Source organism: Solea senegalensis, linkage group LG7, assembly GCF_019176455.1.
Source record: "Solea senegalensis isolate Sse05_10M linkage group LG7, IFAPA_SoseM_1, whole genome shotgun sequence".
NCBI classification, from domain to species: Eukaryota; Metazoa; Chordata; class Actinopteri; order Pleuronectiformes; family Soleidae; genus Solea; species Solea senegalensis.
Genome location: NC_058027.1, coordinates 20837557 through 20860333, shown reverse-complemented (window position 1 = coordinate 20860333; position 22777 = coordinate 20837557). Strand labels below are relative to the sequence as shown.

At 41.0% G+C, this 22777-nt stretch overlaps 1 protein-coding gene across 1 annotated transcript; it reads left to right on the top strand.

Moving 5' to 3' along the window:
* The first annotated feature begins 84 nt into the window (after window positions 1-84).
* LOC122772260 (intersectin-2-like) lies at window positions 85-22586 on the top strand. Its single transcript, XM_044030135.1, has 28 exons — window positions 85-328; window positions 7852-7927; window positions 8809-8901; window positions 9100-9163; window positions 9766-9953; window positions 10503-10736; window positions 11674-11722; window positions 11854-11990; window positions 12963-13026; window positions 13446-13583; window positions 13683-13771; window positions 14218-14480; window positions 14593-14742; window positions 14837-14977; window positions 15564-15651; window positions 15793-15932; window positions 16603-16760; window positions 16905-17130; window positions 17218-17755; window positions 17868-17989; window positions 18247-18534; window positions 18643-18839; window positions 20109-20161; window positions 20376-20542; window positions 20648-20678; window positions 20785-20906; window positions 21357-21453; window positions 22215-22586. The coding sequence occupies exons 2-28, from the start codon at window positions 7921-7923 to the stop codon at window positions 22424-22426; spliced, it is 4056 nt and encodes a 1351-aa protein (XP_043886070.1). The 5' UTR covers window positions 85-328; window positions 7852-7920; the 3' UTR covers window positions 22427-22586.
* Window positions 22587-22777: the final 191 nt, after the last annotated feature.

Sequence of the window (22777 nt, the reverse complement as noted above, 5' to 3'; positions counted from 1 at the left end):
TCGACGAATCGAATTGGACTGAATCGTTGAACTGAGCTCGTCCCTCTCGTGCCTCTCGCTCTCTCTCCTCCCACTCTGTGGACTGTGGGACGCTCTCGCTCGCCAGCGTCAGCCATGTTGTTGGTGTGACACACTGAACTGTCAGCAACAGGTCCTGCTCAGATCAAGTGCGGCAGCTAAACTTTAACATTTCCACAGCATTTCACTGCTTTGTGAAGGTCACCAAACATATAACGCAGTTCCTGGAAACCTTCCATGAGTGGCGAGGAGGAACTTAAGGGCCCTCGAAAGCTCAGAAGTGGATATAATTTTGGCTGCGGTCATTGAGGTAAGTGACCAAAACTGCCTATCTAAGCACGCGTACAAGTTTGATATTGTAGTGGTGTTGCTTCTATACACGACCTCCAGATAACACGTAACTTTTATATGTGGTTATTAACATGTCAATGATAGTTTGGTTTGTCGACTTTAATTTGAAGACGTGAAATAAAAACTACGTTGATGGAGGAGGCTGATGTCTCTGTCCTAGTCTGGGATAAGGTTAGCTAGCTAACTTATTCATTAGATGTTATTTATGATCAATACAGCGATGTGAGACATTTGCGTGGCAGCAGATTTTCAGGAAAGTGTTCAGTTTCTTCCCAGTTTGAACTAGTTGAGCAGGTTGCAGGTAAAGGCTTAGGCTGGCTGCTGACAAGTGATCAGGGAATGTTACTCAATCAGTTCATCTCACTGACAAAAAAGGGTGGTATGAGTTATAGGCTGTATTGTAGTCCTCCATGTTGAATTATTTGTTTTAAACTGGGGACACACTCCAAAATGTTTTGCCAAATTTTACCCACAATTCACCGTTGGGCAGAGTCTGCACCAGTCAGCACTTGTGGGGTACAGTCAGCATTGCCAGTTGGCACAGAAATCTGGTAAAGACTCAAATCAGCAAGTGTGTGAGGGTAACAGACCTGACCTGGCCTCAGTCGAAGTCAATCAAAGCCCATTTTGGACACAAAGTAAATACGGAAAAAAAAGCATGTGAGACACAGGAAATGGTGTCAGAAGACGACAGGAAGCAAAACTGTGTCCAAACTGTTGCTCTCATAGACATGGTTTGATGCGATCAGTTGGTTTGGCGCAGTCTGTAATCAGTTAGTTGTTTTTTTTAATCAATTATTATCTCGATTTACACACACCATATCTGAACTGAAGAGATTGTCTTGTATACACATTTTAAATATGTTTTCCAAATGAAAATGAGAATAATGATTCCATCTGATGTCGCAAATCATATCGCAATTTCTGTCAAAATGATCACAATTAGATATTTATTCAAAATCGTTTAGTGTGTACTCCAAGTCTTTTTAGAATTGGTTACGACTTTGAAAGTTGTGTAGTGTCCCCAGGTTGCCTCCAGAACTGACAACAGTACCTACAAAATCTATAATTTGCTAGTAATAATTGACCATTTTGTCGTATTACTCTTGACATTCAAGAAAATCATTAGCTGTCCTGATTTTCTTTCATCGTTTTCCTTCAAGTATCTTAATAGAAATTACTTCAATAATTGTTTTACTAAAATATCGTCCATATATACAGAATTATCTGTTGATTATTTCTTTGGTTCAAAAAAATTTATCATACAATGGAGGAAAATGTTAATTGCTCTCTACCAAACTTCAAAATGACTATGTCCCCATATGTCATGCTTTGTCCACAAAGCAAATATATTAAGTTCACTGTTGTAGATGAGCAAGGACACCAGGACATATTCACACCTTTTTTTTTTTTCTTTTTTTTTTACCAAAAGTAAAAACACTCAAACTGGTCAATTGATTGTCAAAATAACTGCAGGTTCATTTTCTGATCCCCTCCAAATATTATGGTTTAGCAGTTACCATCTGACACTGATTGATTGAATGATTTGATATACCTCCAGGACCTTTTATAAAGCATTTTAAAGATGGAGCAATCACAATTAGAAGGGCCACCTGTTGTGGAGTTCTGGCTCCTGATTGGATAAAGTGTTGTGCAATACTTTACTGTTTCTCTTAAGATTTACAGTCAGACAACTGACAGTGAGAGACCCATGACATTGAGTAAACATTCAAGATCAATCATAGCTCTCAGAATATAGAGCTATTCAACACAGATTTTAACTAAAGGAGTTTAATGATATCACATGGAAGGCCCCCTTTACACCTGGCATTAAAATTAGTTTTTTTAATGCGTTATCCGATTCCAATCGGATAACGCATTGTAAGGTGAAAAACTGCTTATGTCGGTTTTCCGCTTTTTTCAAAGACAACCTCTTCCTATGCTTCGAAAAGCAAAGAGGAGTCTATACAATAGCACAACTTCACATGCTGTGGCTTAGTTCATGGATTGAAGGCTTGGCATGCCCAAGTGGCATGATGCACTGTCACTGCCAGTACTGTAATTGGCTTCTTCCTGACATCCTTTATGTCTTGCTGATTGTCATTTAAATGCTAAAACAGTGTCTTTCTTCACTGGCTTTCATTTAACCTCCATGTTTGTCAGTGTCCACTGGGCTCATGTGTCCTGAAGGCAAAACAGTCGCTACCAGCCTACCAGCTGCTGAAGTGCTTTGTCACAGTGACGTTTTACTCCAACGAAGATCATTATTATAGCACTGTTAACATAATCAGTGGGGCTATACTAAGCTTTACTGCAAGTTCTCTTGATCATGCCACAGCATTGCTGTTACACACGTACAGTACATAACATACACTATGTCGTTAACCTCGAGACAAGCCCCATGCAAAAGTAATAATGGATGCAGCAACTGTGAGGTTTAACCAGCCTTTAGATTCCCTTTGTCTCCTTTTAAAAAAACTTCTTTTTAAATCTTAAGATGATGTTGTTAAAGGACTGTACAGCAGGAGTGAGCCAGTCCTACCACATCCTGATTTATTTACATTTCTGGGTGGGTCAAAGCAGACCAACGAGGGAGAGGCAGGGTTTGCCTCTAAGCAAAGCACAGCAATGCAAACGGCAAATCACATCTGAGACACTCCAAAATGCCTTAGCAACACTTTCTAAATGTGTGAACCTCACTGGTGGATGTAGCGTTTATGGCAATGTGGGTGGATGATATGCTGAAGTATTGCTTTATCAAGGCCAGCACAATAGCTAGAGTTGGAAAGGGAGGGGAATGGGTGATAGAGGAGATGAACAGCCAAAGGAGCATGAGTAATGCTACTGTCTATTCTGTATAAGCTAACACCTGCACAGGGTCAGAGAGAGAGTTACTGTGACTGAAACAGTGCAGTTGCAGATAATGCAGTTGATTGCACTGGTGTAATAACAAAAAGCATGGTGAATGAATCATGATGGCTGAACAAAGTATTGAAAAGAACACGTCGTGGATCACACAACTGGCAGTTTATAGATTTAGGATCATGTATGAAAAATGAGAACAAGGGAATTGTTGGATTAATTCTTGGAATTTTTTTTGTCTTCTGTCATTGTAAAGTACACTCAGGGTTACAAACTTCATTCGGTAGTTATACAGGCTAACACAATACATAAAAACAATTGAATTGTATATCTGTTTATGTTTGTTCACATTTTAATTGCACTTGTTAGATGCACTTGAAAAGTAGTGTTCTGGAGTCACTCTGTCCTCTGTCTGACTGGCGGCTAAAGTGGTAAACTAAGCAGATCATAAGGGATGAGCAGACGCAGACAAGAAGACACACATTGTTCAAAGGTTTATACTGTAGCTGCTAAGGTCATGGTCAGCTCAGCTATTTGTCCAACACCTTTCAGTGTTATGTATATACTAACTGGTAATGTCCTAGTCTTTCAACAGGGACCAATGCAGAACTAATGCAGGTGCGGTCTGAACCAACAGAAAGACTCTCAGGAAGTGGTTTTACCACTATAACCACTATGTCAGTCAGTAATAGCACATTATGTTTCAAAATTTGAGAACTGGGTAGTATAGATGTAATTGTTTGTTATTGTTCTAAGGACATTTGAGCTTTCTATTTTAGTAATCAGTAGTAAATTACTACCTAATCTTAGTTTGGATCAAAGTGCAAAATTTAATACAATGTGGGTGAGTGTTCAGAATCATGCTTCCATATTTCCATCCATTTATACAATATTTATGCACATTTTGAATATTCGCTGAAGAAATCCTGGATGATTATCTTGCATCAACACCAAAGTTTGCATTTTACATTGTTAGTTTTCATACACTTAAGATGGGTTTTATAAGCTGAGCCTTTTAAGTGTCAAAAATCTGTTTTTGCATTTGTCCGTGCTGGCAGCTATGTCTTCAGAGAGAGTGTGCCTGTCTATATTATGCCAGTTCTCAGCAAAGGGGGCACACACTGTGACTTTGTGTCAGTACCTCATCCAACCAGACTTCAAAAGACCTGAACTATTGCTGTAAAACCCCTCACTTTAGTCCATATGCCTGGCTACTGTGAATGGTAACCTAATTCTATGTGTTTCTAAAGGACTGAGGTCTCACTATCATTTGGGATGTGTGTCCAAAGTGTCCAAAGTGAAAGTACAAAGAATAAGGACAGAAAAGGGAAGGAATGACAGAAGAGGCTGGAGGAAAAGAGGACTTAACTCAGGAGGAATAAAGGAGAGAGGGAGAGTGACAGATGGCAGGCAGTAGATTATTAGTGCTCCCTTGCTGTTTTCTGCTCCTTTGAGAGCATCAACCATGCCACTTTCATAAAAACTACACCCTCATTCTGTTTCTTCTCATCCATCATTCAGGGCCTCTTCCACAAAGCCATTACTAATGTTATTTTTTTAATTAAAAATTTCCTAAAAGCTATTCTCGTATTGCCTTGTATTTTCTGGACTATCAAAGCTGCCTCTCTCTCCTTCCAAAATCAGCCATCACTTCCTGATTCCTGTTGCATGAGGGAATGATTGTGTCTGTGAGTTACTGGGCAGGAAGTGTGTGTAGAAAGACTGGAATTTCTCTCCTCCTTTTCCTGCTCTAACTTCATCATGTGAGTCAGTCTGATTGACTGATGACAGACGGATAATCACGATGGTAGCAGGTGTTCAATCAGTACAGCTGTAATGAAGCGATGATCTGATTCAGAGCAACATGTGAATGGGGTTGTGCCTTATCATATTGTTCTTAATAATTACGGTATAAAAATGTGATAAACGATATCTGTGTGTTGCTGGTGGGAAGTGGAGTTCACAGCATGTTACTTCCACTACAGCACAAGCATGGTTGAGAGTCAAACCAGCTCTCAGGACACAGGAGCGGCTGGTCTGCTGCTGCCTTGTTTTTGTAATTTGTAAATGTGCTTACTTTGGTTAATTTAAAGGAAGGACTTTAAAAGTCACAGTGTAACACACTTAATCTTACTGCAGTGTCCCCACAAATGTCCTGTTGGAAAAGGCTGTCTAATAGCAACATATAGTGCTGAAATGGCTGAAAGAACAGGAAAGGATTATTGTTTTTATTTTGGTAACTAACAGTACACAAACGGGTCAAGCAAAAACAGCTATGACATGCATCCATGGAACCCCATACACCTCAAATGAAATAAATGTAATACTGTTCTGCCCACTACTAAATGTGTATTTGTTTCCACTAAAACAATCATTCTCATGTTTTCCTAGTTTTTGCTTTTTTTAAAGCATAATTCTGATTATTTGGTTAAATCAAATATTAAATAACGTCAGTTTAAGCAATAAGCTCACTTTTTTTTTTTAAGATGAGTTTGGCTGACAGGAGCTTTAAAGGATAATAAAGCAGCATCATCTATTTGCTGGCAATGACACTTAACATGACATTTTGTTATTGTAGTAAACCAAACAAATGTATAAACTTTGACATGGAATGTTTAACCCTTGCACTTAACAAAACCTTGACTTCTTCCTCCAGCTGCACAAAACAGGTTTGAATGCAACAGCAGCTCCGTTTTCACACATGTGCATGATTCAACAAGAACTGAAGTGTGATGTAACAGACGTTGCAAAATAAACATGGTTGACTGAAATGCCTTTGTAAATCTTTGGGACTGTGGAATTGGCAAGCAATCAATCAATCTGACTTAATACAGCACTTTTCATACATGTGTAAAATGTAGCACAAAGTGCCTTTTACAAAGGCATTAAAATGTGCATTTACACTAAAAATCCTTAGATGCCGAACCTTAAGTACTTAATGAATCCTGACATTGTTTTCCACAGAAAGTTGAATTTGCAATTATTTGTTTTCTTTATGGCACGCCCACTGAACTCAGCCATACTAATGGTGAACAATATGCTGATGACATGTTCAACCTCACAAGGCTGGTAGCCTGGCTGTAGATTCTATTATAGCTCTATAATAGCAACTGGGGAGCATGGCTCTAGTGTGGGTGTATCTAAATCCACTTTCGCTTGTTTAATGGCAGACTGTACCAGTCATTCTTAATCATTCATGGGTGTATTTTTGCTGTTGCATGCAACAAAACAATTAGTGCCAGATGCATTTACCATTGCAGTAATCACAGCAGATATCCTACGATTATAATCTCACCACTAGACAGTCTTTTCTGAATGGAAACATTAGCTCACAGGGACATGAGAGCTGCTATGTTCATTGATAAGTTTGTTGATAAGTTTGCATTGCTTGAGTTAATATGAAGGAAGGATTTCAAACACTAAGGTTTGAACTTGATGTAGTAGTGGATCTACTGTAGTGGATCATTTCCTCCATGGATTTTGTTGCGATGAGTGAGCAGTTTACAAAGCAACACAAATGTATTATTTTATCCATTGCAGACGTCATCCTGCATAGATTTTATTTCGTGAGATTTTGTTAAGTAACTTAAAATCTGTTTTTGCTTGTGTCCTGGCAGCTGTGTTTAAAACGTGCACATGCACGTCTGTCTAATGCACGTTCTATATGCAAAGGGTCAGCAGGGGTCAGCCACAGCTCAGGCAGGGCTGACGATGTGTTAGCACCTAATAAAATTACACTTTAAAACAAACAGAATTATCCTTTTAAGATGTGAAATTAACACTACTTTTTGCTGGTCAAAAACGTAATCACTTCTACTGCCTTAAAATAGACTTGTGCCAAGAATAAGCTTGACCACACCTCATTTCAAAATCCAACACGCCCATGGAAACTCAGATGGGTGGAAGTGTATTTGCAATTAAAACAAGTTGGGCGCTGGATGTGAAAAAAATGACAACAGGTTAATTGCAGGTTTTGCCAGGTGTAACTGACTGTGACATCACCCATAAGAAACTGCCATTTTGAAGCCTCCAGAATCGTGATTTGGCCAGTGCCATGTTGAGGTTTTTCAACCAGAAGTTCAGAGGCGTCGCCTACAAGCAGGCTCCTATTGGATCGATACCAATTGTCAATCACACTGATGTCCACTCCTGCGTCATACTGAGAGCAAAGCTTTAAGGATAACTATGAATGCAACAACTGCAGAGGATACTTGGGCAGCTGTGTGAAGAACTGGCAACACCAGAACATTTCAGGTCATTTGTCAGCATACTGATGCAGCCTGTTCCTGAGCCAACTTTGACTCAACACTGAACTGTACAGAGAAATTGACTGGACAGTGAGTGTAAGGTTTGACAGACAAGCCTGTGTAGTAGGTAGTGCACTGATCTCTGGCCACTACAGAGCCAGTGTGGATGATATTGGAACAAGTCCCGGTGGTTTAAAAGGGTTGAGACGTAGCCAGAGCACAGAGAACAGGAAGAGCCCTGTTTGACTCTGCTGACAGACCACATCTCTCTCTCTCCCCCCCCTCCCTCTCTCTCTCTCTCTCTCTCTCTCTCACTCTCACTCTCTCTCAGCTGCAGTACTGACTGACTGGCCTGTGACTGTGTGTTTTGCAGATGGCTGCGAGCAGTAGCTGAGATCGCCACCAGGAGTTTCCCCTCTGTCTTTCTCTACCACCTGCAAATATGAATGGTAAGACTATGTGTCACAAGACTTCAAGTGAGTGTGCATGAGAGAAAGGGGGTGGGTGTGTAAAGGAGGGCGGCATACCACAAGTGTTTATCTGTGTGAAGAGAGAGTTGTGTGTGTTTTTGGCTCAAAAAACAGCTAAAGCAAAAATTGTGCTTGTTCTGGAGTAATCCCTAGTTAAATGTGTGTTGCTTATGTAAACACTTTTATTTACTAATCTGTCTCATGTTTGTGTGTTATGACTTAATTCTCTCTGAACATCCCTCTCTTGAACTGCTTACTTTCAGTCCTACTTCTCCTGCATTTGTGTTCAATGTATTTTTCCATATTTTGACAGCAGCTTTGTTTGTAGTGTCAGCTGTGGGACCGAAGCACTATTCAGCTATTCAGACCGTTCAGTGTGTCCGCTGATCTGACTGTAGAGTAAACACTGATATGTAACCAGCCTTCCATGGGTAAACAGTAGTGAAAGTGTTAGCTCCCATGTCTGAACAAAGTGAGTTTAGTAACCACTTTGTCAATATCAGTGCATTTCTATCTGTTCTACCTGCCACTGATGCTCACTTTGGTACTCTCTCTTACTTCAATAACATCAACATAGTATTGATAGAGCAATACAACATTGTCCTGACTTGTGACATTCAGTTTTGTTTTTAACTTGTCTGACTGTACTTGTATTTGTTACCTCTTTAGGACCTTTTTTTTTGGCATTAACACTGACCTTGTCAATTTAGTATGATCAGATCTCCACATTGTGTTCTGGACACAATGTGGGAGTGCTCACATCTGAATGCTTTCAATCAGATCATTCAGGATGATTGTCATGGCCGAATTCCACATCTGATGCATCAGATTTATCCTTACCTGTGTCTTTTTCCCTCTAGGTGGTCAGAGTATTTGGGCAGTCACTCCAGAGGAGAGGAACAAACATGATCAGAAGTTTGACACCCTTTCCCCATTAATGGGCTATGTCTCAGGTACACGCATATAAACACATATCATCTCTATTGGTACATCGTGCTCAATGCAAGTCCCATCACCTCATTTACATTGCATATTTTTCATCTACTTAGTGTTAATTCCAAGGAAATTGTGTGAGAATTGCGCATGTGCATGTGTGTGCGCATGCCCATTCAGTTTTGTATCCACCATAACTGTTTCTCCTCTTTCTGTAGGGGAACAGGCAAAGAAGTTTTTCCTCCAGTCAGGGCTGCCTCCCTCAGTTTTGGCTGAGATATGGTGAGAAACACAAGCCATCACATATGCACACATACTACTATTTATTGAATGGTGGGTAAAGTGGAAGTATTCACTGAAATCTTTACCTGAATGGCTTAGAACTAGGGTAGACAAGATTATTTTGGGGATATTATTGATTAATAATATATTATAGCACAATTTATTATTTAAGTGAAATTGTTTCGAGGAAATCTGGCATGTGCCAGGAGATTTTGACCAATCACAGGGCAGTTTAGAGAGAGAGCTCTCTCCTAATGGTTGTTCAAACAAGCAGCTGCATCAACACGTTTCTTCAGGTCACTATTTTAGAATGTGTGACCAAATATGCTGCAAATCAACCTGAAAAAGGAACAAAGGTCTCCAATGCAAGTGCAATACATACAGTATGTTAATGTAGGTGGAGCCTTCTAGAGGTGATGAGATTGCCTCATCTATCTGCTATGTGTCTGCTAAGTGAATATCTGGTGGGAGAGGCTTAGGACTGATATCCTCATCTCAAAATGTTATACATTGATATTTAACCACCTGGATAAGAGACTATTTCAATAATGATCCTGCTTTCTGCAGCCTTAACACTTGTCTGTCTACTCTCTGTCTCCCAGGACATTGGCTGACATGAATAAAGATGGGAAGATGGACAGACTGGAGTTTTCCATAGCTATGAAGCTCATTAAGCTAAAACTCCAGGGAACACCACTCCCCTCAGCTCTGCCAATCATCTTGAAACAGCCACCTGTGCCTGTTCCCAGCCTCATTAACCCAACCTCAACCATGACCAGCTCACCCTATGGTATAGAAGAGCTCATGATAATTTTTTATCTGAACTATCCACACTGACAAAATGTGTTTTTGGCTGTAAATGTGTATACAAAAAGGTATAATTTTTGGATTTTACCCACTTGATATTGTGATATTCATCTCATCTCCAGCCCAATGTATACTCCATCTGACATATTTAGGAAGAAGAAAAGTGTTGCTCAGCACTTTATTTTCATGTCACCCACCTGTTGAACAGTGTTGGATTTTGTTGCATAACAGGATCAGACCAAAACACTTTCTTTAACGATTTATATCTAAAAGTTGCACAAATATAGACACAAATAAACAACGTAACTAAAGGATATTCCGATCAGGATGGAACAATTGAAATAAAACAACTGGCTGGAGGATAGTGTAGTTACCATTGATAAGACTGGAATTATGTTACCTTTAAAGATTAGACAAGTGACAAATATTGAAAACACTGAGCGAACATATAAGTATAAGTGTGTCTTAATGGATGTATTGTGTGTGTGTGTGTGTGTGTGTGTGTGTGTGTGTGTGTGTGTGTCTCTCCCAGGTATTGGTTCTGTGCCTAGCATGTCTATGATGTCTGGAACAAACTTCTCCATGTTGACCCCTATCTCCATGGCAACCCCTGGACTCTCACCAATGACGGGTCCCACCCCTCTGGTTCCTGTAGCCTCAGGTCTGAGCCCTCTACTAGTCCCCACCACCAGGCCCCTGATGCCCACTATGGGAAACCCTTCACTGCCAAACGGCACCATAGGATTTCTGCAACCCATCCCAGCTGGTACACGTAGTTCTCATTTTTATTTGTTTCTTTTCTGCTTCATATCTGTTGCTTTGCTGCTATCAAAGAAATCCTTCTAAATACAATAACCTGCCAAAGTCTGCTCTTTTTCTTTTTGTAGTATATAAACTATGTATGAGAAATCAACTAAGAATATTATACAATATAGAGTATAATAATACTGTATAATACAGTATACTGTATAATATTCTAGCAGATGGGGTTGGGTAGATGGAGTCACATTTTTGATGCCACACCCTATCTCTTCTACAAACACAAAATGTGTCTTTGCTGTAATGTAAATATAAATTCTTCATTGTATGTTGATCTGCTCTGCTTCTTTTCAGCACCAGGGACAGAGCATTTAAATATGCTAACAGCCTGAATTGATGCACAGCGAATCTGTGACACACAAACAAAATTCTCTCTCAGCTCCAGGCTTTTTTTCTTTTTCTTTTTCTTTTTTCTTTGTTTTACATTTTTTCCAAATTACATGCAAAGTACACATCATACAGTTATTTTGTAACATCAAATGGTAAATAATGAAAAAAGGTGTCCTAGTACAGATCATGCATTATAATCCCTCACAATGTTTTACTAAAAGTCAAGTAGACATTGCCCAACCCCAGCAGCAAAGTGCAAATGATGAAATATTGCCAGGTGTCTTTGTCTCATTTCCAAACAAACAGCCTCCCTGGCCTTAACAGGACAGAAATACCCCTTGGTAAAATCTGTTAATGTTGAGAGGAAAACATGTCACCTTTGTGAATAGGTTTTACACAGAGACAATAAAATGTACTAAAATGATGTATACTATTATAGAAATGTACACCAATCAGGCATAACTTTAAAACCATTTCTGTTTTTAAGTTGTGTGAGTATTACTCTGTGTTTTTCAGTCTTTCTCTCTCTTTGTCCACTTACCCCTCTCCTATAGGAATGTCCTTATCTCCGGCTTCATCATTGCTGGACCTGGGTTCTAGCAGGTAAAACACATACACCTGGAGGAACACTGCATCCTGGTTTCACAATTTTAATCTTCCTGCTGTCTCATTAAATACAAATGTTGCTGACTTTTGTTGTTTTTGTATTTGTTTTGTCACCGTTTTTACTGAAGCTCTGCCTCCTCATCCCCCTCTATGATGTCACCCATGGTTGGTGTTCCCAGCGACTGGGCTGTGCCACATGCCTCCAGACTGAAATACAGACAGCTGTTCAATGGCCTGGATAAACAGATGACTGGATACCTAACTGGTACATTGTGTGTGTGTGTGTGTGTGCTGTATAGATTATAGAAAAACGCTTGGAATGCAGGTGTGGATGTTCATGAACGATAGTCACTAATGAGTTCATAACATAGCCTCCCTCTGTTTGTTTCAAGCTTTAGTAAACTCAAAGGTAGTCAAGTCTGCCTACACCGGCTGTGGGTGTGTTGAAACACATCGGCAGTTTCCTAACATACACACAAACAGGTTTGCGCTATTCTTATTAGGGCCCTGTGTTGACCTCCATTCATTTGGACAGACTAAAAAAAAAGCTTTATCCATAAACTGTTCATGCTTCACCTTAACCTCACCACAATTGAAATTGTTAGCCCTAAACTGGCTCATTTTGACCAGGTCTTAGTCTCCATGATGTCAGTCTTATTAATGTCAGTGTTTATGCCAGAAAATAGGTTCCAAACAGGTAACAAATACAAATACACACACACACAGCAAGGTATGCACCGCATTTTTGTTCTCGTACTGAGTGCCTTGATGGACCTGTTTTTTCTCTATCCGTCTATACATACATACTGTACATAACTTGTTGTTGTGAAAGAACTTCACATATAGATGTTGCCAGTTATACATTGCACTTACACATTACATTTTGCAGATAACATACTGTAATTAGCAGTAAGAGCAGCTGCTGTGCCTTCACCAAAAAACAATTGTAGTTTTTCTTTACTGTAATAAACGTTTGGAAGTTTGGTATTTTTGTGTATGTTTATGACAGCCATGTTTTCAGTGAGGGTGAGGGTCTGTGTCAGGCTGGTTCCGGTGACGACAGTGATGTCAGCAGATGTGTCGGTACCTCATACAGCCACTATTTGCTTAATTGTTTAAAAAATGTTCTTGTGTCCCACTCAACATCCATGTAACATACCAGACGTTACACACTCTGCACTCACCCACACATCCGTGCTTTACATGGGTTCTGACCTCTGTCTCTTTTTGTGACCAGGCCAGCAGGTGAGAGGTGCTATGGCCGCTACAATGCTGACTCAGACACAGCTGGCCTCAATCTGGTAGGTGTGTGTGTGGGTGTGTGTGTACTTGTGTACTTGTACTTAATTCAAACCTGTCTTTGTGAGGACATTTTGACCTTGTGAGGACATTTTGACCTTGTGAGGACATTTGGTCTGGTTCTTACAACTTTAACTGGCTCTTTTAGGGTTAGGACTTGGTTTTAGGTTTGAGTTAGGTTAAGGGTTAATGTTAGGCATCCAGTGGTGGTGGTTAAGGTTAGGGTAAGGGGCTAGGGAATGCATTATGTCTTTGAATGCCCTCACTGAGAATACTGTATAATAATGTGTGTGTTTATGTGTGTAAGTCTCTGAACATTACACTGTAACATGAAAAAGGTTTTATGTAAATAAACCTTAGAGACATCACATCGCCATATCTTGTGGTTTAATTTGTGTAACTTCTTTTAAACCTTCTTCAGGACTTTAGCAGATGTGGATAAGGATGGTAAGCTGAAAGCTGAGGAGTTCATTCTGGCAATGCATTTGGTTGACTTAGCGAAGAGTGGGCTGCCACTGCCACTAACACTGCCAAGTGAGCTGGTACCACCCTCACTAAGGTATGTGCACACATGTGCCTCAACTTCACATCAAAAAATGGTTAAGTGAAACAAGGACTTTCCGAATAATGTGTGCATTCATTGTTTTAACTGTTGCAGGGGTGCCGTCAATGGATCCAGCTCTTCTCTCTATGCATCTCTGACTGATGACTTTGACGTTGAACCTCCACAGAAAACCAGGACTAACCGTCAGTACTCACATTCACACACTAACAAAGAGAGAGTCGTCTTGTTTAACTGCAGGCACTACATTAAAAGTCTCCTTCCTGTTATCCTATCATCTACATTAGTAAGAATGAGTGCCCATGCCAGCCCTGAGATCATTGGGACAGACCAGGCTCAGACGAATACTTCAGAGCTATATATAGTACTGTGCAAAATTAGATTTGTTGTTTTAGCAATGCTATAATGACTAACGTGTAACATTTTTGGAACACACCTAGAAAACACGTCTGCAGTTTTTAAAATAAATCTTTACAGCTTTGGTCCTACTATTTCTTCATGAGAAATATCTGCGTGAAAAAGGTCTATTATACCAGTCAAGACTCACTGAATTGAACTGAACACACCTAACCAGTATTTTAAACAATCCTGTCACTTGTAAAAACTTCTGGCCTGTTCTTTTTTTTTTTAGTGTCATTTGAGGACAAATTCAAAGCCAATCTGGAGCGAGGTAACGCAGAACTGGAGAAAAGACGACTGGCGTTGAAGGAGGCGGAGAAGAGGGAGCTGGAGCGGCGTGCACAAAAGGAGAGAGAGGAGCGAGAACAGAGAGAGAGGGAGGCCCGAGAGGCAGAGGAGAGGAGGAGGAAAGAAGAGGAGAGGAGGCTAGAGCGACAGCGGGAGCTCGAGAGGCAGAAGGAAGAAGAGCGACAGAGAGAGATAGAGAGAAAAGAGGTGGGTGACAATTTTACACTGAATGAATACTGTAAATATCTCCTCCTTATATTGTAGACATGTTTTACATGTGCATGCATATGCTGTATTTACTTGTGCTGGTTTATTCCAGGCTGCACAGCGGGAGCTTGAGCGCCAGAGGAAGGAGGAGTGGGAGAGGAGGAGACGAGGAGAGCTCCAGATAAAGAAGGAGCAGGAGCGGGATGATATCGTCCAACTGAAAGCTAAGAAGAGGAGTCTGGAGATGGAACTGGAGGCCGTGGTGAGTGTTGAAAGACATTTTGTCCATACATCCTCTAATTTCTTTCATCATAGTCATCTTAAGTCTCTCTTTCTGTCTCACTGTTCATCGTCAGGGTAACAAGCATCGACAGATTTCCGACCGGCTGCGTGATATTCATAATAAGAAGAAGCATCAGAAGACGGAGCTGGATCTGGTCAATCAAAGGAAAGAGACTCGTCAACAAGATATTAACAACTTGCACAAACAATATGAGGTGTGTTTGTGTTATTTTATATGCCTTGCAACAGCCAAAAGCCTTAGACATTAAGTTTTCAGGTTGTCCATGTCATCCCATTCTTTATAACATGATATCCCAAGAACACCTTGAGTGAAAGGCTTACTTGGATTCATGGGTGATCTGATTATATTTTAGTAGTCAATGGTCGATGCCAATGTAACCTTACAAAAACTGATTTATTTTATAAATATAGGATTTTGGGAGATTCATTGTTCACTTGGACTCAAAGATGAACTGAAAAGATTTGGGTAGTTTTATTTGGTTCGGTCAAGCTTACAGTGACATTTATATTTAAATTGCATTATATTCACTGGGACCCAGTCACCTCTGACCACTGTGGCCACACAAAAAATGCTTTTGCCCCTTGGAACAAACTGGATTGGTCAATGGAGGCAAATAACCACTGGGCCATGATTCTAGTTTTGGCAATGTGTTGCAGGTCATTTTTCTTTTCCACAGTTTTGTTGTATCTATGGCTGTTGTTCTATGACAAAGTGTGTGTTGGCGTATAATCCCAAATATTTCCTGTCTTGTTGCTTATGATTCATATCCTCTTTGTCAGGAGTCCCAGAGGAAGTTCTCTCAGCTGACTCCAGAGAAGAACAGACTCTCGGAGAAACTCAAAAACATGTCACTGAATAACTTACCTGGTTAGTAGTGATAGATTCATTTTAAAAGAAAATCACACTCTAGGTTGTATCTGTTTATACATATGAAAACTGATCTGAGTAAGATTTGAAGACCTCTTTGTCTCTCTTAATATTCCTGTAAACATGCCTGTGTGTTTGTAGTGTCCACCATGTCCACGCTGACGATGACACTTTCAGAGAAAAGAGGGACGTGTATGAAACTGCAGGAGAAGCTGGGAGCTCTGGAGAAAGAGACTGCTGCCAAACTGGCTGAGATGGACCAGTATAACAAAAACATGCAGGTGGGAATTAATTACACACACACAGCATTGTTAGAGTAGCCTAACGACTAACTTCTCTAACAACATTTGACCTAGAATGTTCACACAGGGCTATATCAATTATGTGTTACATGGAGCATGCATCAGGTCTGCATGTATTATTCAGTCTAAACCATAGAGAGACATTTTAACAATTTTAGGGTTCTACTACAAAAACAACGTACCTCTTACTGCTGCTTTGCCCTGATGTTTCTTTTTTCTCCACCTCCTCCTCTTCTACCTCATGCTGGTTGTTTTCATTTTGTCATCTTCATCTTATGCTCTTTTCTTCCCTTCTCCTCTTTTGAAAATTCTCCATCCTCTCCTTTACTGGATTCTGTTCCTTTCTTTCTTCTCGCCTGTCTCACATTTCCTCCTCCCCATCTTTTCAGTATGTGGGAACTGAGGACTCAATGCTTCAGGCTGTCTTCTGTCTGCTGGCGTGCCTCCGTAACCTCTTCTACCTACTGAAGGTTTTCGCTTTAGATCTCTAGAGAAGACTCGTTCTCAGTCTTCTCTATTGTTCTTTTTTCCTCCCATATTTCTCAGTCAATCATATCTAACCAACATGGAGGGGGGGGGGTTTACATGCAGTGTAGATGGCATTTAACTCATTTATCATCTTCTATTATTATTATTTTTTTTATGTCAGGATCTAAGAGAGGGCCACACAAAGCAGCTGGCAGCATTAGAAAAACTTCGAAGCATCAAAGAGGAAAAACGGTGTGAATTGATTCAAAGAAAGGAGCAAGAAGAGAAGAAGAAGCAACAGGAGGAAATGAGACGGAAGGAGGAGGAGGAAGCTCAAAGGTATGCATTCAACTTATATAGGATCAGTTTTTGTTTTCATAATAAAGCAAAAAAAAAAATCACTTGCTATAGACCAGAAACTAAAACTTAATGTGAACACTTAATCTTCAATGTTTATTTCCAATGTTTGCCTGCTTTTTTCAGACGTATCATGATGGAAAAGGAGCGTCAGTGGCAGGAGAAGCTGAGGAGGGATGAGGAGGAGCATCAGAGGAGGCTCCAGGAGGAGAGAGAAGCCAAAAAGAGGGAGGAAGAGGAGAAAGAGAGGCAAGCTCTTATCCAGGCTGCAAAGGAGCAGGCCGAACGAGAGCTCAGAGCAAAAGAGGAGGCAGAGAGGAAGAAAAGAGAGGAAGAGGAGCGTCTGAGGCTTGTGGAGAAACGGAGGCAGGAGGATGAGAGGAGAAGGCTGGAGGAGGAAAGAAGACAGCTAGAGGAAGAGAGGAGGAAATTGGAGGAGGAGCGGAGGAAAGAAGAGAAAAGGAAGAAAGACGAAGAGGAGCAACGTAAAAGAGAAGATGAGCGGAGGAGGTTAGAGGAGGAGAGGAGACAGCTGGAGGAAGAGAGGAGGAAACTGGAGGAGGAGCGCAGGAAAGAGGAGAAAAGGAAGAAAGAACAAGAGGAGCACCGCAAGAGAGAGGAAGAGAGGAAGAGGTTAGAGGAGGGGAGGAGAGAGGAGCAGCGCATGAGGGAGAAGGAGGAGGAAGAGAGGAGGAGACAGAGGGCGGCTGAGGCCGCCATCCGAGATCCAGAGGAGAGAAGAAAGCAAGAGGAGGACGAAAGGAGGAAGAGGGACCAGGAGAGGAGGAAGCATGAGGAGGAAAGGATGGAAGAAGAGAGGAAGAAGAAGAAGGAGGAAGAGGATAGGAGGAAAGCTGAGGAGGAGAGAAAGAGGAAAGAGGAGGCATCTCGTCAGCAGCAGCAGCCGAGTGGAGGAGGGAAGGTGGATATTCAGGAAAAACTGACGGCTCTGCTAAGAGGGCTGGAGGAGAGGAAAGGTAACACACACACATGGTTGTTGGCATTTATACTTCTCTGTAGCATCTTACTGACGTTAAACCAGTTTTGCTGGTAAAACCACATTGTGATGGTTGTGTTGTCTTTCTTCAGGTGGTCAACCTAGAGTCAAACACCACAGGAAGTCGGCTGCTCTCACTTCCTTCAAAGCACTCTACCCCTTCACTGCACGCAACAATGAGGAGCTCACTTTCAATGCAGATGATATGATTGAGGTAAGAATTAGGTCTGGGCAAATTGAACAGGGTTGTGCTCTGTAGTGTGCGATTTGAAGCAATTAAATTCTACTTTTTCTTGGAATAAACATTTCACTAAAGAAAACGATGCTTTTATCGTTTTCTGCCTCAGGAAGAAATTTCTTCAAATGCCCATTCATATTCTGGACAAATCAGAGCTCTTTCCACCCCTTTTCACTTTGCTCCACTTCCTTCATACATATACACCTCTAAGACTTACCTGACTCTTCTTTCAGGTTGATGAGACGGCAGAGCGGGAGGAAGGCTGGTTGTATGGCAGCAAACAAGGGAAGATGGGTTGGTTTCCAGAGAGCTATGTCGAGAAAGTGGCCCCGTCTTCTAATAATGCTCCTGCTCCTGTTCCTGCTGCTACTGCTGCTGCTGCTCCCCCTCCGACTCCAGCTAAAGTGCCACTCCAGTCACAGCTTTCCAATGCTCTTGAGGCTGCAAAGGTTGCAGGCACCAAGTCTGCTTTCACACCAACACACTCTCCAAATCTTGCACCCTTAGAGACGCACGGACAGGTAATATTCAACATAATGCTCCTGGACAAGCTGCTACCATAGTGTGATTACTGTGAGTGCTCACTGTCTTTATTTCTTTATTCCTATTTATTTCTGTGCCTCTGTTAGCAGGTGGTGGGGAACCTGCTCGCTCAGGCCCTGTGTTCGTGGACGGCAAAGACGGACAACCATCTGAACTTCAACAAGGATGATGTGATTCAGGTGCTGGAGCAGCAGGAGAACTGGTGGCTGGGAGAACTGAACGGTGAAAGGGGCTGGTTCCCCAAGACATATGTTACACTGTTGGGAGACGAAGAGAGTTCTGAGTAAGTTTTTTTGTTTTATTTTTTGAATTAAAGTACAATCACCTCCAGAGAAAAGCCTTTGAAATTTTGGTCACCCGAGCTCACAGTGATTTAATTATACCAACTTTATTAGTCCCACAAGGGGCAATTGTCGGGTAATCTAAATGGCAACCGATATGGCGACAAGACTTTTGCTCCCTCGCAGCTCGTTTTAACCGGAGATTTGTAAATATGTGGAAGCTCAAGAGCCATTTAATGAGGACTTTAAGAGCACGTTGAACAGGTGGACCTATCATTAAGTGGATGTCATGGCAGAGGCGGCACAAAAACTGATGAGGGTTAAAGAGAGGGATAGAATAAGAGGCTGAAGGGAGACTATCGGTCTGGTTTTCTGAGAGATACTTGACTGAGTGCAACCTGGTCCTGCTTGTCTTCTGTATCTAGTGTGTTTGAACTTGCCTTGCTTCAGGCCGTGTTATCTCGTCCATAAATCAAGTGAATGTGCATATGATGAGCAATATGTTTTATAAGTTGGGTTGAATGCACATGCTACGTAAACTAAAGCACTATAGTTCTTTTGTTGTTTTTTTCAGGGTTAGTTTGTATATTAGAAGTCCTGCTTTAGAGTTCACCGGTAACACCAGAGCTGATTTAAGGTGTGACATAAATGTCCAAACAATAAGATCATTTTTGTTTTTATTACAGTCATAACTTGTATAAACTCAGTGGTTCAAAGCGCTTCCCTGTGTTCCACTTTTCATGCCAACACACTGCTCATCAAAACAAGCATCAGTCACATGGTAATGGGAATGAGTTGGTGAGTGTGTGTGTAGGTGTGGTAACACTTCTAGTATGACAAGAATTCAGGCCACCAAAAAAAGTTCTTCAGCCCTCAGTCACGAGAAATCTGCTGTCTCACTGTGACATGTACAGTTCATTCTGTAGACCAATCCAGCAACATATGTGTGTGTACGTTTTTAAATAATAGTTTCAACCATTGTGACAATAACCCTACTACCGTATCATATTTTTAACATTAAGTGCTGTGTAACATACTAACATGATTGTAACTTACTTGTTTGCCCGACAGAAACAGTCAGGAGAGTAAACTGATATTACAGACCAGTTTGTCAGCATTCAGTTTATATGCATATTTTATTTTGTATTCTATTTTCTCTACATGAAACCTACATGAATGGGGGTGATCAGTTAAAAGATGGATGTGACACATCCTAGAAAGATTATTGTTAATAAGTCCTGTAATGAGATGTTGTCATTGTGTGTTTACAGCATGAAGAGCTCCCCTCCTAATGCAGAGTCAAGTGACAGCCAGCAGCTTGAAGGTGCACTGAAATTCTATTTTCATGTGTTGTGATGCATTGTAGGCTCGCACTGTGTTGTTTGTTGCACTCATATTTTAACTTGACAAACAGGATTTGTTTTATATTTTGACTAAGTGTGTATTTGAATCTTTTATTTCCTGTTGAAATGATGTTTTATCCACTCTCTGCCTGTCAACATTACATTCTCGCTCTCATGTGTCCTTTCCCCCTACAGAATTTGTGGCACTGTATACCTATGAGTCGCCAGAACCCGGTGATTTGACGTTCGGAGAAGGAGATGTGATCTTGGTGAGCAAGAGAGATGGAGAGTGGTGGAGTGGCTCTATCGGTGACCGGACTGGCCTGTTCCCCAATAACTATGTCAAACCTAAAGAGGCAGATGTAAGTGTGCACACAGAAAAAAAGCACAGTTGGATATTTTCTATTCTTGTTGTCGAAGATTTGAATATGTATTACAAATTCTGTTGCAATTAATACTTGTTTCAGACGGCGAGCATGTCAGGAAAGAAGAAGCAAGGTTAGCATTTACCTCTTGTACCCCTTCTCTGACTCATTTATAACAACACAAGTTATGGTTTTGCGTTTTGTTGCCATTTATATACGACTTTGTGTCTCATGCGTAGAAGTCTGCCAGGTCGTTAGAGCCTACTCGTCTACTGGCAACGAGCAGCTTAATCTGGAAAATGGTCAACTCATCCTCATCCTTGGCAAGAACGCCTCTGGGTGGTGGCTCGGAGAACTGCAGGTCAGTGTTTAGTGGTGCAGTGTTTCCCCTATAGTCACTCACTCTCTACTGCTGCTGCTGAAATATTATTGCTGCTGCTAAAAATTTCGCTAAAATTTTGAGGGGGCACATGTTTTATCTCAGATTAGTGTGTGTCTGTTGTGTGTTTCACTGTCTTTGACGAGTGCATTAGCTCTTTCGCTCACCACCACCCCAAAAATGATGGGAAATGTGAAAAATGCTTTGTTTCATAATGAAATTGACAGGATAAATTTAGATGGTCTCCATAGTAACCTTGGAAACACTGCTGTTTGTAGTGGTCTGGACTCTGTACTGTAACAATGGTAAAAAACAAAAAACAAAACAGTGTCTGTGATTCAACATATTTGCTCTGACCTCTGCTTCCAGCTGTGGCTCTAGCAGTTTTCACTGTTTTCTGGTTATCCATGATTGTTTGTTTTCTAACTCTAGGCCAGAGGTAAAAAGCGACAGAAAGGCTGGTTCCCTGCTGCTCATGTCAAAATGTTGGGACCCAACAGTGGCAAGTCCACGCCAGCACCTCAGCCAGGTAACACACACACACACCATCTTGTCATAGTGAGGACACTTAGTGGTGTAATGACTTTCTCTTGGTGTTTCCCATTCTTTATCTAGACTCTGGAGACCTACCATATTCAATTTGCCCCCACCACAGTTTTATAATTGCACTTCTCATAACATAAAAGATCCCCGACTTATTGTTTTTATTGCACTGTGTAGCCCTGTTTGAGTTTGCCTTGTGCTTGCTTGTGCACACTGCCATTTGCTCACAGCATTGTCAATAAAGTTAACCCCAGACTCTGGCTTCTGTGGAAAAACACTGCCAACCAATACCCTGACGGCAAGAAGTTGTTGTGGCTGTTTTTCTTTTTCTTCCTCCATCTTTCTTCTTCTTCTATCTCCATATTCCCTTCTTCTTCTGTGCTTTATGGCAATTGGCATTCATAATGTTGCATTACTTCCTCCTCCTGGATTGAGGAAGGCTGTGCTATAGCATACCCAAACAAGGCCGGTCCTTAGGACTGGACACACACTTATGCAAGCCAGTTAAATTCCCCAAGACATCAAAATCAACATTTAAGTGATCTAATATATGTGTTGCTTGTCACCTATCTGTCCATATTCAATTTAAGAATATCAAAAGAGCCATGTTCAACTATAGTAGTTAGTATTGAGAGCCTGAGAGCCATTTCTTGAGAACTTTAAAGACCTGAGGTGAAAAGTCCACTACAACAGTCGCATTAGTCACAAAGACACATATTCACTGATTCTGACTCTGTCCTCTTTCAGTCTGTCAGGTGATCGCCATATATGACTACGCCGCTGCCAATGAGGATGAAATGAGCTTCTCCAAAGGTCAGCTGATCAATGTTTTTGACAAGAATGACCCTGACTGGTGGAAAGGAGAGATCAATGGGGTTACTGGCCTGTTCCCCACCAACTATATTAAGATGACCACGGCGGACTGTGACCCCAGCCAGCAATGTAAGAAAACCTCCTAATCATAACTAACATGATTGTGCATGGACGTAAATATGAAAACAAACTTTGCTTTAATGTCCTTTCTAAACCTTTGTTACCAATTCTTATCATGCTGGTAATCACTGCAGTCGCCGTCTGCCATCAATGATGTTGATCTTCCACACACGTCTTCATCCCTTCTTTTCACTGACTCTGTCACCTGTTTTTTCCCCCATCCTTCCTCTCTCTGTCTCTCCATTTTTTTGACCGATTTTGAACGACATACCATACTATGGCTTTTTTGACCAAATTTGGACGACATACTATACTATGACTTTTTTGACCAATTTTGGACGGCAAACTGTAAGTAAACAAAATACCAACGCTTAAAC

What these genes read in the sequence shown, in the direction of transcription:
- LOC122772260 (XM_044030135.1), top strand. An exon ending in ATTAATGGGCTATGTCTCAG is followed by an intron (nt 8,902 to 9,099) that starts GTACACGCATAT and finishes CTCTTTCTGTAG; the next exon opens with GGGAACAGGCAAAGAAGTTT. An exon ending in ACACAGCTGGCCTCAATCTG is followed by an intron (nt 13,027 to 13,445) that starts GTAGGTGTGTGT and finishes AACCTTCTTCAG; the next exon opens with GACTTTAGCAGATGTGGATA.